The sequence below is a fragment of the Quercus lobata genome, chromosome 4, assembly GCF_001633185.2.
Source record: "Quercus lobata isolate SW786 chromosome 4, ValleyOak3.0 Primary Assembly, whole genome shotgun sequence".
NCBI lineage: Eukaryota > Viridiplantae > Streptophyta > Magnoliopsida > Fagales > Fagaceae > Quercus > Quercus lobata.
Window position 1 is genome coordinate 64,998,528 of NC_044907.1, and position 20,200 is coordinate 65,018,727.

The following is a 20,200-nucleotide window of genomic DNA, read 5'->3' on the forward strand; positions in this document are numbered from 1 at the left end:
AAAAATAAAAACAAATAAATAAAATAAAATAAACTGAAATCGATGGAGCTTAAAGTAGGAGTTACACTTGGAATGAGACAGCAGATTTTTATTCCAATAAAAGCATACTGTAGTAAACTCCCAAATGGAGATAGAAAATTGCAAGAGTTCATTTTACAATTATGATCACCTAAACAACCCAAATGCCAATATTTTTTCACGTTTGATAAAGTAGACAACTTTTCTAAAGAAGAGCCCTCTGAACTCGCCTCTAGCAAGTAACTAAAACCTACAGGCAACTAACCCCACTTGCCAAAACCAATTATTGGGTAATCCAAGAGCACTCACCCCTGACAAGGGCCAACATTTTTTCTAGTTTAATAAAGTAGAAAACTTTTTCTAAAAAAGAGCCCTCTGAACTCGCCTCTAGCTAAACTCGCCTCTAGCTAGTAAAACCTACAGGCAACTAACCCCACTTGCCAAAACCAATTATTGGATAATCCAAGAGCATTCAACCCTGACAAGGGCCAATATTTGTTTCTCATTTAATAAAGTAGAAAACTTTTTTCTAAAAAAGAGCCCTCTGAACTCACCTCTAGCTAGTAAAACCTACTAGCAACTGACCCCACTTGCTAGAACCAGTTGCCATGTAATTCAAGGGGAATTCATTCACCCCTGACGGGCTAAGCCGTTTATGCTAATGCAAATGCCAATATGTTCCAAATATGCCCAAGAAGTGTCCCAAAATGTAATATTGCTTTGTCCACAGGAAAAACCAAACACAGTTTAAAATTGAGATTGAAATAGAAGTAAATGTAAAATGGAGAAAAAGAAAGAATACCTTTCCAAATGTCGATTTTAAGCTGATCAATGGGGATATCTTTGATGTATCGGCCAATATATCCCAACAGAAGTGGCCGAAATACTTTCTCAAACATTGCTGGGTCGTAGTTTCTCTTTTCTCACACCATGAAATCAGAATCACATGATAATAATAATAATAATCACACTGAGGAAGAAAAGGGAAATGCATGAATTAACATAGGTACATACAAACATAGAGATAAGCCGAAATTGACAAAAGAGAACCGTGCCCACAAGAAACACACGCACACAGAGACAGAGACAGAGAAAGAGAGATTTTATAAGTACTTCAATTGATAGATAGCGTGTATCAACAAAGAAAGGTTTGTTTCAAACAATAAATAAAAGAAATATATCTATATAATTTAGAGAGAGAGGTTTTACCCAGAGAAGAGTCGAAAAATAGTGAGAGAGACAGAGAGAGAGAGTAGTTGAGAAAGTCCAAAGGCAAAGGGGGTGGCGTTCTTATTTGAGCGACATAATAACACACTATTCTATAAGACTCTGTTTCAAGGTTTCAAGTTTTTATTTAGGACTCTTCCCTTCTCAAGAGAGAAAAATAAGGGCAATTTTACTTTTACATACACGCCCCTAAACTTTGAGTTTAATTTCTTCTCAAAAAAAAAAAAAAAAAAACTTTGAGTTTGTTTCTAAGATACCCCAAATAAATTTATAATCATTTTTTTATAGCATTTATAATCATTTTTTTAAAATCATTTTTTATTTTGAGATGTAATCAAAAAAATCAGTTTAATTACAAAATTAGTCATAATTTTATAGTATTTGGTTACTTAATCCAATACATATTGTTTCTTTCACGGATCTAAAAAAACAAAATTTTAAATGAGAAAAAATATATCAAAATTTAAATAAAAATAACTAAAAATATTTATTAAATATATAAATATAATAGAAGGCCCAACTTAAAATGTTGCATTAGACCCCATAATGTATTGAGCCACCCTATATACTATTATTGTAACCAAATTTATAAATGATTGAATTATAGTATTTTTTATAACAATATACATTAATTATCGATCCTTGAAATTTATTAAGTGAGCCATTTTTGTTCCTAAAGTTTCAAATAAGCATTATTAACTCTTATGTTAATTCTCATTAATTTGCTTCCCTATGTGGCTAAGAAGGCAATCATGTCACTTTTTCAAGTGTCAAGAGTCTCCTGACAACATTTTTAATATTAAAAATTAAAATTAAAAAACATGTCAGTATTACCGCATAGAAAATCCATGAACCTACCCAAACTCATTACAAACAAGTTTTTCCCCTATTCAAAATCAAATCAAAACAATCCCACTAAAACCCAACCCTCATTTGGCCAATGGCAAGACCAACCAGATCTGATAGGGAGCACTTTGATTGATTTTTATGAGGATTTATTCACTACTTGCAGTCCAGAGTCGCAACTTGAGTCACTATCCCATATTCCTTAGTTGGTAAGGGTTTTTGGGTGGTATTAGAATTATGGCTAGTTAAGTTCAATTTTAATGTTTTTTGCAAATCCTTGGCTTCCCCATCTTTAGAATGCTTCAAATTTATTTCAATGCTGCTTGATATAAAGGAGGATTATTGTGTTCTGTACCATTAGAAGTCATTTGGATGGAACTTAGAAAATAGGTCTTTGTGTAGAGGCTCAAGTTGCTGATGTCAAAGTTGCCATATTTACAACTTTGACATCTTAATACAATGTGTGAGCAGGCCCTAATGTTTTAGTGAAGATCTTCATTAAGTTAATTGGCAATTCTCCGAACACAAAGTATTTGAGGGTCTAGAGGGAAAGAGTTTGAACTGTGGAATTTGTAGCATATTGTAACTATCTCAAAAAAATAATAATAAATAAAGTTATCCAAACGAAACATACACATTTAACTCTTGGCGTATTGATTTTCAAAAATCACTTAATAGAAAATGAAGTAGCTCAAGGAAATGGTAGTGATTTCATTATAAGTTCTAGAAACTACCATTGTATTGTATGTCAAATTATACCCGTAATAATTTTACATTATACATATTATGTTTCAACAAGAAAATAATACAATAATTTTACATCATACATATTAGGTTTCAACAAGAAAACGATAGTGTAGACTATAAAGTAGATTAAGAGGATGTCAATCTTACATTGTAATGGCATATTAGTACATAGCTCCAAACAGTGTGGGGGTATTAGCGCCCATCAATTTTAGTAATTGTCATTTCATTTATTGAATTAGCTCCTTCACTAGTTGATATGTCTTTACTATTGCAAGCACTCTTCAAAATAAATGCAAGTTGTTTTGGAGACAAAAGAGGTGTGTCATTACTTAACATGAAAACAATTGTTGACATAGTTGGCCGATCAATTGCATGTTCTTGCACACACAAAAGTCCAATTTGAACACATCTCGAAACTTCATTAGCAGGGTATCTCTCAGCTAGTAATGGATCAACTATTTCCATGACTTTGCCTTCTTTCCATAGGTCCCAAACCTACCAAAAATATATTCATCATATTAGGCCAAATAAAACAATGCTAGTTGTACGGCACCTAACACCCAAGTTCATTTGGGCCTTGGGCCATGAATTAATGATATGGACCGGGGGTCCAACCTTCTCACCAACAAAAGCCCCTGCCCAAGCCCACAATAACTACTAGTCTAAACTGGATGTTGTCCGGATACTTAGAAAGCGGACTGCGGACGCCCCGCTCGCATGCTACCCGGGAAACCATTTCCGAGCTCTATACACGTGCTCGGTCACATCGCCATTTAAGTGCTCAGTAGAACCTTAGGAAACTCCATTGCCGAACACATTTGCTACAGTGGGAACCGTTCCCAAAGCCACTCGTACCCAAAAATCCACTTAAGTTTATCGACATTGGACCTTTCTTTGCACTAAGGGAGAAGATAATGATGATCACCCCATTAACAAGGGCTATAAATAGGAGAAATGAATAAATGGGAGGATGATGCAATTTTGGGAAAAGAAAGGAGAGAGAAAGAGAGGATTTGAGAAGAAGAAAACGTAGAGGAAGAGAGGGAAGTGCCCCCATTGGGTCCCTAAGCCTAGAATAACCCAAGGTAGGATATCCAGACCCACCACACAAATAGATTGTGAGCCCAAATAGCGGTTTGGCCCAGCAAGCCTGTCTTTGGAGCCTACACTAGTATTGTAAGCCATTGTCTGCACATCTACTTACATGCCCAATCAAATTAGAGGATAGATCATCACGATAATAAGTATTATTCTTTTTTGCAGTAATGATCTCTAGTAGCAACACCCCGAAACTAAATACATCAAACTTTATTGAAAATAATCATTGCATTGCATACTTTGGTGACATATAACCACTACCACAGAACAATGAAAAAAGGAAACTATTAAGCCTTGCTCATTAGTCAATAAAAATGATCAAAGATGGCCCTTTGTGGACTAACATAACATAAAACAATTAAAGTAACACAAGGTGTAAAAGTATTACGAAGATATTCTTAGCATTTTGTTTTAAAAGACCTACAGTTATACCATCCTAGATATAATAATGATTGTCTAGTAATCCATTGGAAACTGTAAATATATTTTTTGGGGCACACTTACTATGTTCCAACGTCACAATTTGTATTTTTTTCAATTTGGTCCCCTCTAAAGATTCTTGCCATACCAAAATCTGAAATTTTTGGATTCAATGTGGTGTCAAGTAGAACATTGCTAGCCTTTAAATCTCTGCATATAATTCTTAATCTTGAATCTTGATGAAGATATAAGATCCCTTAAGCAATTCCACAAATAATCTCAAATCGCTTTCCCCAGTCTAACCATGACCTTTTGGTTTCATCAAAAAGAAGAATAGAGAATTTGGATTAGATTGCATTTGTGACTATTTATATAATATCAATACTAAGAATTGATATTTTTGTAATTAGAGGACCATTTTGTAGTGATGATGCCAAATTTTATGTGTACGGCACCAAGATCCCAGGCCCATACAGGCCCTGGGCCCAGTCCCAATTGTACGGCACCGAGATCCCAGGCCCATACAGGCCCTAGGCCTAGTCCCATACCGGCCTTGGACCCAGGCCCGGTAGAAAGGTCCAGTTATCCTGCGCCCTTCTTGAAGCTTCCTTAATGTACAGACAAGTGTAGGGCATTGAGTTCCAAGAGGTGATTGGTCAAACGTTCCCAGTCAAGTATATGAACCGTTCCCGGGAAAATGTGGTATGCACAGGAAACTGAGTTGCTGAACATAATCGGTCAAGATGAAACCAAGTTCCAAGATCATAAATGCAGCACCGCCCTCTCACCTAAACATCCACTTTAGTCAAATAATATTGGACCTTCAGTAGCACTAACGGTGGCTGTAATCATAATCTCCCCACTAACCTTGGCTATAAATAGAAGAAAGTTGGAAGAAGAAAGGGTTCAGAAAAATTGAGAGAAAACAGTCAAGTGAGAGTATATCAACTAAGCGCTACTTTGAGTCTCTCTGCCGAGAACGACCCATAGTAGGAAATTCTTAAACCCACTACAAATAAATTGTGAGCCCAAGTGATCTAAGGCCCAAAGGTCTCATACTCGGTTCTTACAATTGGCGCCCACCGTGGGGCTCTCCTACAAAGCTGTGGTTCGACTGAGACTCAAACGACAGGAATGTCTGAGGAGCGTTCAGGAGAGCGTGCACCGAGCGGCTCCATGGGATCTTCTCGGGGGTCAACGTGGAGGGAGAGAAGGCAGAAACGGTGGGAAGATAGGGAGCACCTAAGAGGGGAGGAAAGGTCCGGATTGGGAGAGGGGTCGGCTCAGACACACTGGACGGTTTCAGACGTCTCGGCGCATCGGCAATATGACGAAAGAGACCGAGAGCTGGAGCGGTTACGCAAACTGGTAATGGATTTAGAGCTGGAAGCAAGGGGTCGGCGACATGAAAGGAATCGCAACCCCCAGCAAAGGAGAAACCAGAGCGAAGGCTCCAGCAGATCTAGTACGCAACGATCCCGAGACCGATCGCGTTCCCAAGAGTCACACCGGCAACCACGGGAACCACGTCATCGACGGAATCGTTCACGGTCGCATGGTTTCGATCACCAAGGATCAGAATCGCCGGAGGAACGACTGCACCACAATGCCGTCATGGACGCCATGAGCCGAGCCTTGCGGATGGCGGCCCGGTCACCATTCTCCGATGAAATTGAACGGACCCCAATACCGAGCAGATTCACACGACCACCATTCAATTCGTATGAGGGGAGGACAGACCCTGTGGAGCATGTTAGTCATTACATCCACATGATGTCTTTGCATGCGCACAACGATGCATTGATGTGTAAAGTATTCCCCTCTAGTCTCGGCTCTACTGCACTGAGATGGTTCAATGGGCTGCGGAAAGGTTCTATACATAGCTTCGCCGAGCTGATTCAAGAATTCGGCAACAGGTTCGTGACATGCAGCCGAGTGCAACAGCCGGTTGACGCACTACTTTCCATGAAGATGAGGGTCGGGGAAACCCTTCGGAGTTATGCCAGCCGATACTGGGAACTCTACAACGAGATTGGTGAAGGAAACGAGAAAATTGCAGCAAGCACCTTCAGGATGGGGCTCCCTGAAGATTCTGAATTACGGGAGTCACTGACGAGAAGACCCCCCGAGGATATGAGGCAACTGATGAGACGCATAGAGAAGTACAAACGCTTGGAGGATGACCGGCTGTAAAGCAGGGGGAAAGCTCCTTTAGTGGGGAGATCTCGGCAAACCATTTTGCCGACGAAACCGAAAAGAGACTTCAGAATGCAGGAACCAGAGGTGCAGATCGAAGGGGTTGGTAAAAAGCAGAATTGAGTCACAGCACACCGAAGATCTCCGGGGAGTATTCGAGATACTACGTCGGCACAGATTGCGCCTGAATGCCGAGAAGTGCACTTTCGGAGTGGGGGCTGGTAAGTTCCTAGGATATCTGATCTCTACTCGGGGAATAGAAGTTAACCCCGACCAAATAGAAGCCGTGAACCGCTCAAACCACCAAGCAATCCCAAAGAGGTGCAAATGCTCACTGGAATGTTAGCCGCCCTAAACCGATTTATCTCCAAGTTTGCCGATCGCTGCCGGCTGTTTTATCAGCTTCTGAAAAAGTGGAAGGGGTTTCGATGGGACGAGAGCTGTGATAAAGCTTTTTGAGAACTAAAGAAATATTTGGCAAAGGCGCCGAGGTTGATGGCCACGGAGCCCGGGGAGGATCTGTTTATGTACCTTGCAGTCACCGATCATGCCGTAAGTGCTGTGTTGCTAAGGGACCGAGGAGTGCAAATGCCAGTGTATTACGTTAGCAAAACCTTAGTCGATGCCGAGACAAGGTACCTGCCCCTTGAGAAGTTAGTTTTGGCCCTGGTGCACGCCACGAGGAAGTTACCACATTACTTCCAGGCCCACATGGTGTTCGTCCTCACCGAGTATCCATTGCAGTCACTGTTAAAGAGATCTGACTTCACCGGGCGAATTGCCAAATGGAGGACTCGGTTGGGATCGTTTGACATAAGATACCGACCTAGAAGCTCGGTGAAAGGACAGGTTCTCGCTGATTTTATCGCAGAATTCACACCCAAGAATAAAGGCAAGGTAATCTGTAGTGCGGAGATTCGCCCGTGGAGGGTATTTGTGGACGGCGCATCGAATGCTATGGGGGCCGGGGCTGGTATTGTCATAATCACCCCTGAGGGTATATGACTGGAACACTCCTTCAGGTTGGGGTTCAAAGCCTCGAACAACGAAGCCGAGTATGAAGCCCTACTGGCCGGGTTGAGGGCAGTATTGCATCTGGGCGCAAAGGATGTGGAGATCCACTCGGACTCTCAGTTGGTTGTTTATCAGATCACTGGGGACTTCGAGGCTCGGGACCCACGAATGAAAGCTTATCTAAGTACGGCAAAGCAGATTATCGGTCAGTTTGGAACGGTAAAGATATCCCAGGTAGCCCAGTCACAAAACAAGCACGCTGACTCTCTTGCCACGTTAGCCTCATCGGCCACCGAGGACACGCCGCGGCTTATAACGATAGAACTTATAAGGGAGCCAAGCATCTGTGTGAAGAGTGTTCCCAATCAGGCCGGAGTAGAGGTCACGCAGGTGGCAGTAGCTGGTCCATGTTGGATGAACTCGATCATAGACTTCCTTGCCGAAGACAAAGGTCCAGAGGATGAGGCCGAGGCCAACAAGATTCGCCGGATGGCTCCCCGGTATTGGCTGTCTTCGGACCGAAAGTTGTATCGAAGGTCCTTCGCAGGCCCTTACCTCTTATGCCTACATCCCGAAAAAGTCAAAGAGCTTCTGACCGAGCTGCATGAGGGAGTGTGTGGCGGGCATGCTGGGGGACGATCTTTAGCACACAGAGCGATGACACAGGGCTTTTGGTGGCCACAGATGCAGAAGGATGCCACTGAATACGTTCAGAGCTGCGAACAGTGTCAAAAGCACGCCCCAATGATCCATCAGCCTGCAGGACGACTAAATCCTGTCAGCAGTCTGTGGCCGTTCGCACAATAGGGGCTTGACATCCTCGGGCCATTCCCCCGAGCAACGGAGAACCGCCGTTTTGTATTGGTGGCTGTAGATTACTTCACAAAGTGGGCTGAAGCTGAAACCTTGGCTAATATACGGGATACTGACGTGAAAAAGTTTGTATGGAAAAACATAGTTACAAGGTTTGGGGTGCCGAATTCGCTAGTAACAGACAATGGGCTACAGTTCGACAGCAACGCTTTTCGGACCTTCTGCAGCGAGCTTGGCATCAGGAACAAGTATTCAACCCCGGCATATCCACAAAGCAACGGCCAAGCTGAAGCAGTAAACAAGACTATACTGAACGGGCTCAAGAGAAGGTTGGATGGGGCGAAAGGAAGATGGGCAGAGGAGCTACCCAGCGTATTGTGGGCTTACCACACGACCCCTAGGAGATCCACGGGGGAAACCCCGTTTTCTTTGACATACGGAGTAGAAGCAGTGATACCAACCGAGGTGAGCTTATGCAGTGTACGGGTCGCCGGGTTTGACCCCGTCCAAAACGCCGACCTGATGATGGAAAATTTGGATTGGCTAGAAGAATGCAGGGAGGCCGCGACCGTACGGCTCGCCGAGTATCAGCAGAAACTGGCCCAAAGATACAACCGAAATGTAAAGGGGAGGGAATTCAGTGCCGGGGAACTAGTGTTAAGAAGGGTAGTGGGGAACATGCGGGACATGGCTGCAAGGAAGCTTGCTCAGAGTTGGGAGGGACCATACAGAGTCACAGCCATCGCGGGTGCAGGGGCCTACTACTTGGAAGACCTTGACGAGAGACCACTCCCCCGACCATGGAATGCCAACAACTTGAAGAAATTCTACGCATAATCATCAGTGTAAGCCAGAACTTGTATTCCATTGAAATTAAGAGCATGATGAACTTTTTTTGTATATGCTGTTTTTGACTCCGTAACCGCACACCAAGAGAATTGCAAATGAATCTCTAAGGGCAGAAACCTAACCCTCGGCTGGATCAAAATCGCCGAGCAGGTGGAAACCTTACAAATAAATTTCTAAGGACAGAAACCTGACCCTCGGCTCAATCAGAATCGCCGAGCAGGTGGAAACCTTACAAATAAATTTCTAAGGACAGAAACCTGACCCTCGGCTCGATCAAAATCGCCGAGCAGGTGGAAACCTTACAAATAAATCTCTAAGGACAGAAACCTGACCATCGGCTCGATCAAAATCTCCGAGCAGGTGGAAACTTTACAAACAAATCTCTAAGGATAGAAACCTGATTCTCGGTTAAACTCAAATCTCCGAACAGGTGGAAACCTTACAAACAAATCTCTAAGGACAGAAATCTGATTCTCGGTTAAACTCAAATCTTCGAACAGGCGGAAACCTTATAAGCGAATACTCTAAGAACAGAAACCTGATTCTCGGTTAAACTCAAATCTCCGAACAGGTGGAAACCTTACGAGCGAATACTCTAAGGACGAAAACACTATTCTCGGTTAAACTAAAGCTTGATGAAAACCTAACCCTTTTACAAATACTAAGTCCATTAGCGCTCTCATATTACCCAAAGCGCCGCACAACAGGTTTTCGGGGGTACCATTCTATTAAACGGCCACAGCACTTGCATGATTCAAGCAAAACACACAAATAGATATAAATTCATTCAACAAAATAAAACGGGAAAAGAAAACGGTCTACTAATTAAACAAATAAAGGCAATTGTTCAGTCACCACATCCCGGTGACGTAGGCAAATAAAACCAACAAATTAAGGCAATTGTTCAATCACCACATCCTGGTGACATAGGCAAATAAAACCAACAAATTAAAAATAAGCTAGTAAATAAAAGTAAAATCAGCTGAGAGGTTGGGTCGGCGGTGTCACTTCCTGCTGGACGGTCAGGGGGAAAGGCGGGTCCTCACCGAGAAGCTCCTGCACAGTCGGGATGCTGGTGGCCTCCATTTCCTCGGGCTCGGCGTGAGCATCGATTTGCTCAACCAGCTCCCTCATACTGGCCGTCTCCTCCTCGTCAATAGCAACCGGGGCGTCCTGGACGGCAGGTACAGGGTTCGGAAATGGAATCTGGCCGGGGTCTTTCAGCTGCAAATCTTCAGGAACTCCAATTGCTTGGAGAGCGGCAAACCACCCGGCCTCGAAACCCATATTCCGAGCCTGAGCCACCACCGGCTCTGCGGAATTTTCGGCATCAACGAAACCGACATCGTACCATTTTTACTCCGCGGCCGCCAAGCCTGCCCTGAGGTCGTCTATCTCCTCGGCATTGGAGGTGTTAAGGCTGATAGCTTTGGCTAGCTTGACCTCCGTCTCATTTTGCTTGGTCAGGAGCTCCGCATACCTCTTTTCGGCCAGTGCCCGGTTCTTCTCCGTAGCAGCAGCCTTTTTCTCAGCAGACTCAGCAGCCTTCAGCTTTTCCTTAGCCGTTTTCACCGCTGACTCCCGCGCCTCCTTCTCGCGCTCGTTTTCCTCGGTAAGATCCCGTGCCCGGGCAGCCACAATGTGAGCCATTTAAGCGGCCTAGCAAGCACAAAGGTTAGGAAAGAAGCAAAAGGAAATCCATATGAAGGAGTAAGATAGACAAAAGAATTACCGCAATGGCGTGCCACTCTAACCGGCGCCCCACAGACTCCTCGGATTCCTCCTCAAAAGCATGCACGTCTTCTGGAAGTAGGAGGGCTTCAGCCAAAGTTTGGGCAATACGGCCACCCTCGCCCTTCTCCCACATCCGAATACAGGCGGTTGAGGGCAATGGCTTGCCGTCCAAAAGGAACTTTGGCTTCCACGCTGGAGCCACTTGGGAGGAGGACGCGCCCGCCGTGCCAGCTTCGGTTGGCGGCTCGCGGATAACGATTCCTCCTGTTGGTCGGGGAGGAGTTTGGACAGCGGCATCTCCCGGGCCCGTGGAAGGTTGATCGGTAACTTTTTGTTTCTTTCGGGCACGTTCGGCCTGCGAGGGTGGGGGCTGAGGCACTTGACCCCGGCCTTGGGAAGGCGGGGGCTGATTGGGTTGCCGGGCACCGGGCATGAACTGTTCTATTGTCATCACCTTCCTTGATACCATCCTTCCACTAGGTTGGATAGCTTCAGCTAGCAAGGCAGCCGCTTCTATCACTTGTTGTTGAGGCACGGCGGCTGGATTCTCGGGAATGGGCTGCTCTTGCGCTTGGTCTTCTTGCTGTATGGCTTCGTGGGCTATCTCCTTGAGGCGCTGGGATGCTTGTTCTGCGGATTCGTCTCGCAAAGGGGCTAGCTCGTCCGCGCAAGTAAACCGCCGACCAAATTCCCTCGCTTCCCCGGTTGTAAGCTTCGGCGGCAAAAAGTTTACGTACCGGACGTCTATATATGATAGCAGGGGGCTGTCAACTATCAGTGCCTGCTTGAAAGGCTGCCAAGTAGAATAAACCGGCTCCACTCCGAGGATCAAGTGCGAGGCCCAGAGTTGTCCGTCCCAATGCATGTATATCTCGGAACAGAGGACGAAGTTTAAATCCTTGGCGTGGACGGCTCTGAGGTCCTGCACAAACACTTTGCCGTCTGCAAAAGAACAGGTGACGCATTAGTCTCTAATAATAAAAATTTTTTATAAAAAGAAAAGAAGAGGTGGAGGAAAGCAATTATATGAAGGGGATGGTACGAACCCACTTCACGCCGTGTAAGGGGGCAAGGGATCTCCCCGGCAAACCAATTGCCGCGCACCCTAACAAACTCCCCGACGGAGTTCCTGTTCGAATCAGGTAGGCATGATATCAGCCGTACCCGAGCATCTCTTGTCTTTAGATAATAATTGGTGGCTTTGCTCCCACAGAGGCTATACATTTGGTTAATGTCATGGTGGTCTAACTGTAAGTTAAAGGTGTGGTTCAACTTACTGACACAATTAACTACCCGGTAAAAATTGGGGGGAAGCTGGTCAGGGCACAGCCCATAGTAAGTGAGTGTGTTTATCAAGAGGGGATCTATGGGGAACCTGACCCCACCTTCTAAAATGGACATCAAAGGAAAGAAGGCTGTACCCTGCCCTCGGTGGAGTTCAATATCACTCTCATGGCAGTAAGCCACGTCCACGTCATCGGGAATGTTAAATTTATTCCTAAAGGTGGCCAAAGCATCCGGGGATTCTAGAAGGTAAGAGTAACCCATCTATAACGCCTAAAACTACAAAAGTGAACTCAAAGAAATAAAGCTGAAGGAACAGGAAGGGGAAGAAAAACTTACTTTGGGTTCTAAGGAGGAAAAGAACATTGGGCAAGCAAGCACACAGAAATGTGGTCGGCAGAGAGTAAGCACTAAAGATTAGAGGCGAAGGAAAAATGGAATGGTGTTCAGAGGAGGACTATTTATAGAGCCAAAAAGAAATGGGGGAAGAAGAAACGCTTAATCAAGCAATAAATGGGCACAGTTTACGAGCGACCCAGCGAATGCCAAGCGTAACCGATTCGCGCGCCGCTTCGGTTCACGAACCGTCAGGCAATAATGATGACTGCGCCTAGCGCCGCGAAATGGTGCGTCTTTTGAGATGAATATTAATAAGAAGTAACAGTCATAAGTCCCAGGCTAGAAGATTCCCGAGGTCAAAAGGCCCAGGCAGCTCCTTGATTCTTCTCGGCGACCGAGTATGAATCAAGGGGGGGTTATTGTACGGCACTGAGATCCCAGGCCCATACAGGCCCTGGGCCCAGTCCCAATTGTACGGCACCGAGATCCCAGGCCCATACAGGCCCTGGGCCTAGTCCCATACCGGCCTTGGGCGCAGGCCCGGTAGAAAGGTCCAGTTATCCTGCGCCCTTCTTGAAGCTTCCTTAATGTACAGACAAGTGTAGGGCATTGAGTTCCAAGAGGTGATTGGTCAAACATTCCCGGTCAAGTATATGAACCGTTCTCGGGAAAATGTGGTATGCACAGGAAACTGAGTTGCCGAACATAATCAGTCAAGATGAAACCAAGTTCCAAGATCATAAATGCAGCACCGCCCTCTCACCTAAACATCCACTTTAGTCAAATAATATTGGACCTTCAGTAGCACTAATGGTGGCTGTAATCATAATCTCCCCACTAACCTTGGCTATAAATAGAAGAAAGTTGGAAGAAGAAATGGTTCAGAAAAATTGAGAGAAAACAGTCAAGTGAGAGTATATTAACTAAGCGCTACTTTGAGTCTCTCTGCCGAGAACGACCCATAGTAGGAAATTCTTAAACCCACTACAAATAAATTGTGAGCCCAAGTGATCTAAGGCCCAAAGGTCTCATACTCGGTTCTTACATTATGCAAAAAGAAGACATACCAAAAATAAAAGAGTCCAAACTTTTGTTTGGCAAGTACTCATAAATTAACATCTTCTCTTCTCCTTGAATGCAACAACCTAAAATTCTTACTAGGTTCCTATGTTGGAGTTTAGCAATTAGTGCAACTTCATTTTTTAACTGCTCTATTCCTTGTCTTGAGTATTTTGATAATCTTTTGACTGTTATTTCCATTCCATTTTGTACCAAACCCTGAAATTAAATTTAAAATTCTATTATGTTAGAGAGGCCAACTTGGTGAATTACTTGGGAAAGCCCAATTTCACATAATGAAGTCCTGCTCTTTGAAATATGAATGCCCCTTACAAATTTGAGAGGGAATTTCTAATGCATTAGCACACATGAAATGAGATTAAGCAATTTTTGGGATATTTTCAAAGAGCCTACCTTATAAACTGAGCCAAAACCACCTTTGCCAAGCTTGTTAGCATCAGAGAAGTTATCTATGGCTGCAATAATGGTCTCAAGATCAAAAAATGGCAAATTTGAATTTCTAGTTCCATCAAACTCCTTTCTACTTGGAGAGTCTTCAAAGTATGGTAAACTTGGGGCAACAGTAAATGAATATGTGCGTTGCCTCTTCCCTATCATAAAATAAGTAACAACTCACATGGCCCTTAAGGTTGGTAAGACTTTTTTTTTTTCTAAAACAAACACACACACAAACGAGGGGAAGAAAAATATTGTTCTAATACAAAAGCACACCACAAACTTCACTTGATAAGAAATGTTTAACTAGTTTCAACTTTCAAACATGATTAATATAATTTTAATTAAGTGTGATGCGAGAGAAAAATTTTAATTTTTTGTAAACTTTAGAATCTTTAAATTGTGATGGTTGAGGTATCCCGAAATTTTCAAATTCTCACAATATTAGTTAGAGATCAACCATAATTTGAAAATCTTCAAAATTTCTACCAATCAAACACCACCTTAATGAAAATGTGGAAATATACTAAAAGAAAAGAACGAGACAGAGGAAAATAAGAGGAAGAATTTAAGTTTATTATTTTCAGTTTATCATTGACTGGAAGTCCATTTGGTTCACTTTTATTAACTTCTAACTAGTTAAAAAAACACTTTTCTAAGAGATAAGTGCTTCTAGGCTATGAAAATTCGTCGAGGTAGTTGATTGGACTAGAGAAAAATCATAAATGTTAGGGAATTGACTAAGTCATTCGTCAAGTTTTTAGTTGAAACTCGACAGAGGTAAAAAAATTATTCTTGTAGAATAATAAATGACGTCCTAAAGGTGTTTTGAATCTTTTGATCCCTAAGTTTGGCTATAGAGTGGTGCATGATACTGCAAGTTCTATGTTTGTAACATTCAAGTATTTAGAAAGGAGGGCAGTGGCATTTGAAACTTATTGGATTAGAAGATTGTTGAGGTTACTTTTGCACATCTGTGGGTCTGTGAAAACTCATATATATATATATATATATATATATAATAAAAATAAAAAGTAGACAAATCCCAAAATGGAGCAGGGTATTTCAAAAGCTGTTTACATCTGTTGCTTGTCACAAACTAGACATGGATAAACAGGTCAGAATTTTCTAAACCAACCCGATTGACTCGTTTAAAAATGACCCGTTTTAACCCGCGATCCGATTGACCCACAAACTCGATTGACCCGACCTAACCCGCTCATTTTGCCACGTCTACCAACGTTGAGTAGATTAAGATTGAGGTGTAATTTTTATAAAAATATTTACTTATTCTTCTTTACTTAATATGTTATGTACTTCATTATAGTTTGTCATTCTTTACTTGCCACCTTCATTTTCTCTTCCTACTTTAAACAGATCGAAAATTATATCAAGATTAGCTTCTAAAAAGCTGGAACAAGAGTTACACCAAATTTGGGTATCAAGTGTTTAGTGGTAATTGGTAAGTGGTACAGTATCACCAGTAAGAATCTAATTACAATTAAGGAACTCATAAACAATTAATAGATTGCATCTATTTAAAAAAAAAAAAAAAAAAAAACTTGTTTGAAAAATACGGGTCAACTCGACCCGGCCCGCGACTCGACTCGACCCGAGACCCGCAACTTGATTGACCCATTTAAAAATGACCCGTGACTCTATTAACCTACAAACCCGATTGACCCAACCTAAACCCGATCCGACCCGCCCGTTTTGCCATGTTTACACAAAACCAGGCTGGATCAAGGAATTATGGAGCCTAATTAAAGTGACTATTTTAAGTGGTGTCTATTATTATATTTTGAATATTGATAAAAAATTTATTTAATTTTTGGTTTTTTTTTTTCATTTAAAATCTATTTTTTAAATGCAAAATAAAAAATTATAACAAATCTATTATATAATTGAACGACTATACAACTAAAATAAACACTATTTATTGAGTGAAGAACCAAATACTAAAAAATTATGATTAAAATTTTTAATAAAATTATATAATTGATATCTTTAAATAAAATTTGAATAAAATTTGGGCAAGACTTAGGTACAGTACTTAAGTGCTACTCCTTAAGTTCCCTTCTTAAAATTCTGCCCTATGAATTTTTCCTCATGTGATTAAAAGTATATTTTTTAATTAAGTAGCCACACGACTCAATCTTAAGTGGGAAATCTAAGGAATAATATTTAAAGTATTGTACCTAAGTTTTATCCAAATTTATTTACTAGTGGGAGATTAATGAGTTATTTCAACATCTCTATGAGGGAGATTAAATGAGTTTTACACTCTAAAACTCACATCCAATGAAAAGATTTTTCTTTATCTAATTTTTCTTTCATAAAAAAAAACTAGAGTAAATTGCAAATTACACTCCTAAAGTTTGGGGGTGATTAAATTTTACACCTTGAAATTTTAGATTTTGGATTTTACCTCCTGATGTTTGGGGGTGTTTGGAGTTTACATCTTGACCTTTCAGAATTTGGATTCTACCCCCTATATTTTAAGTGTGATTGAATTTTACTTCCTAAAATTTGGGAGTAGTTGGCTTTTACATTCTAAAGTTTCAGAATTTGGGGATGTAAAATCCAAACACTCCCTAATTTTAAGGGGCAAAATCCAAAGTTTGAAACCCCAAATTTTAGGGGGTAAAATCTAAAGTTTGAAATTTCAGAGTATAAAATCCAAATATCCCAAAATTTTAAAAAGTGCAATTTGCAATTTATCCAAAAAACTACTTTGGAACATCCCTATTGGTAAAAATTTAGCAAGACCTCTTTTCATTAGGGGCCTTAGGCTATTACCTATTTGCTTCACTCGTAGAGCCACTACACAAAACCAAATAGCATTAGTAGCTAAGAGCATTTACATCAATGGTGCTAAAAATCCATATTGGTATTTTTAGCACCTCAAATACCTAAAAACCATTCTGTAGCAGTGGAGTTATAGGTAAAATTTTTACCTCTTCAGCTACAGTGCACAGCTATAGATGGTTGTGCACGGTAACTCCAAAGCTTTTAAAAAAAAAAAATATATATATATATATTTATATATTTAGCTTTTCTCTCTCTTTTCCATTAAAATATTCTCTTTCTCTCTCTCTTCCTTCTCTATCTTTTCTCTCTTTCTTTTCGTCGGACTCAATGTCTCAGCCCTCTCTCTTCCTTCTCTATTTGTTCGCTATCTTTTCTCTCTTCTTTTCGCATGATCGGCGATGGCATAGGTCGGTGGGTTTCGTGGATGGCGTGATTGGCGATGACTGGTCTGGTTTGACGATGGTCTAGGTTTGATGATGGGTTTTGTGCCTTTTGTTCTTGTTTCTTCTCTCTCTCTCAATCAAGCTTAGATGGTGGGTTTGATGGTGGTCTGGGGTGCTAGCTCAACACTCTTGGTTTGAAAATCAAGCTCAGATCTATTGGATTTTTGGCAGTGGTTATGGGTGGTCTTGGCTTACTAGTTGTTGTTGGGTGGTTGTTCTTGGTTGGCAGTGGTTCTGGATTGTGCCGTTTGTGGTGTTTTTTTGATAGTAGGATGTATTATTTTATTGTAGTAAATATATTATTTTATTGTGTTGAAAGCTAAAATAGATTTACTGCTGCAGCATGTGAATAGGTAAAATAGATAAAGTAACTTTTTGTGGTGTCAAATAGCTAAATTTTTAACTCCATTGCTGTGGATGCTCTAAGTCAACAACCACCCTAGTCTTCGTGTAACTAATTAGTTAGTTAATTAGATGATTGTTTAAGTATTGGTCAATAGAATTTAGACACTTATCAATCATCTAGAAAAATGACAATGCTAAACAACTTGTATAAGTGATGAGGACCTGTTACTTTAATCATTAAAATTGACTAAGTCAGCCCACAATCAATAAACATGGCCCATGCACTTGGCAAAATCAATATCTGAAGTTTGCTTAATTTGGGCCCACAAATCAGCCCAAAACCATTATTATAGTCCATAAAAATCACAAAGCTGGCTAATGAAATTGGCCGAAGCCAATAAAAGAATCTAGTGTTGGACAAACAAAGGGCCACAGCTGGGCTGAAATTCAGGTTACTCAAGTTCTTATTGTTCCTGATATGGACCAAGCCCATGTGTGAAAGAGAAGGCGAGCAAAAGGAAAAATAAGAAGATGTGAAATGAAGGGCAAAAACAGAAAGGTGAGAATTATTAGCTTTCATGAAACTTGCTTACCACTTTTGGTCCTTATTATTAAGCAATACACAATGGAGACCACAAGAAGCAACATTACAGCAACAGAAACTCCAATAATTGCCCATGTCCTCTTTTTCCAAGTAAGACCATTTTTCTTAGCATATTGAGCTGAGTTAAAAAAAAGAAAAAAAAAGAGGGAAACGGAACAGAAATATTATTCATAACGTCGTTATAAATCAAAGAAGGTAATAGAAAATAAATAGTTAATATTGATGCGGTTTTACAGGGAAAAGAAAGTAGGGAGGAAAGAATGGGTAAATCTATTTGTGATTCTCTCCAACAACATTTTATTGTTATTTTTCATTGAGAATATATTTTTCTTGTTTACTTTATTCACATATGGCCTTTTATTTATTTATTTATTTATTTATTTTTACTGATATATGTTATGTTATGATGAAGACTTATATTTATTTTACAATATATATATATATATATATATATATTAACGATAATATTGAAATGGTACGTCAGCTAGCATTGAAATATTCTGTACCAATTGGTCGCATGGGGTTTAGTCGATATGATATCAACAATAGGTAATAGATGAAGACAATTATGCTTGGGGATGAGAAGAAATTTTGGGATTTCAGATTCACCAAAACCTTGATCTAGCTGTACAGGGTGGCTAGCTAATAGCACTGACAAGAAAGGAGATTGGCAATGATTGCTCTAGGAATTGGTAAAGGCCATAGAGGCGTAGCTTTGCTACTACGTTAGGAAAGGTATCAAGACATAGAGATGATTCAATGTTAAGGACTTTATAGGCCAATATTTTGGAAGTGTACATATGGATATGGTCATATCATAAAAAATTTTAAATGATGTAGGTATGGATATACCTTTAAGTTAGTCATATTTAATCAAAACCAAGAAATGAATCTATTTCAAATACAGAGAATCATCCTAACGTACATAAAAAGAAAAAGACTAAAGAGAAAAACCAAAGAAAAAGAAAAAGAAAAAAAACCTAAATTGATAGGTTTAGTCTTTTTCTTCGTATGGAGTTTCTTCTCTAGTTTTCTCCCAATTTTTGGATAAAACATTTGATGGATCATGAGAGAAAACACTCACGCCCTCACCAATTTTTTTCTTCTTTTCCTTCAACTAAATACCCATTAAAAATATTTTCTATCCACTTTTCTCTCATTTCTTTTATATCCTCCTTGTTCTACCTTACGGACTCTAAATCTACCAGCCCAACACCCACATCAACATTCAAACCCAATCTGAAAAAGAGGACCAACCAAACTCAACTCCAGCCTTACCCATACGCAAAACTAATGCCCGTACACAGTTAAATTTAAATCCAATACACATTAAACTCAAGGGCATTATGTAAAAGTCCAACAAAGCCCAATCTTAATATACACTCCAGCCCATTCACAACCAAAACCCAACCTACAAAATCCATCCAATCCCAGCCAAACCTTTAACCTGCAAACCCATAAACACCATCCCAATCCGAAACTCTTAAATTCCAACCCTGTAAATAAAACTCACTAAATTCATTTCAAAATAAAATTACCCTTTCCGAGCCCAATTTAAAATAATGAAGTCAAAACTCAAAAGCAGATCTTTCCAAATTTCCAACTTCACCCCTAAGCTTTCCCTAAATTATATACATCCCAAGGCTTTCCCAAAATTACCCTTTAGCCAAAAAATCGCAGGAAAGCCCCCCGATATCACAAATATGCTACTTCAATCCTAGATAAGCGATACATGAACAATTTCTCAAGCACTCTTTGCTCAACACTCTTTCAAACTCAAAACTTAAACTCATATTCGCATAATGCAATTAACATTCCTTTTTAAATCTCCAGGGCTAGACTTTGTAAATTTGAACATCACGTTTCGGATACTAATGAAATTAATCACACAAAATAA

General features: G+C 40.8%; 1 protein-coding gene across 5 annotated transcripts in view; it reads right to left on the reverse strand.

The window, feature by feature from the left end:
- LOC115985180 overlaps positions 1 to 1,341 on the reverse strand; it is a 53,698-nt gene extending 52,357 nt beyond the window's left edge. For 4 of the 5 annotated variants that reach the window (XM_031108143.1, XM_031108142.1, XM_031108146.1 and 1 more), the window contains exons 1-2: positions 1,228 to 1,341; positions 821 to 988 (exon numbers count right to left, since the gene is read on the reverse strand). In XM_031108143.1, coding sequence (XP_030964003.1) covers positions 821 to 917 — 97 coding nt within the window. In that variant the 5' untranslated portion in view covers positions 918 to 988; positions 1,228 to 1,341. The remainder of the gene's footprint in view (positions 1 to 820; positions 989 to 1,227) is intronic. The other variant, XM_031108144.1, reaches the window with a different exon arrangement.
- Between the last annotated feature and the right edge of the window lie 18,859 nt (positions 1,342 to 20,200).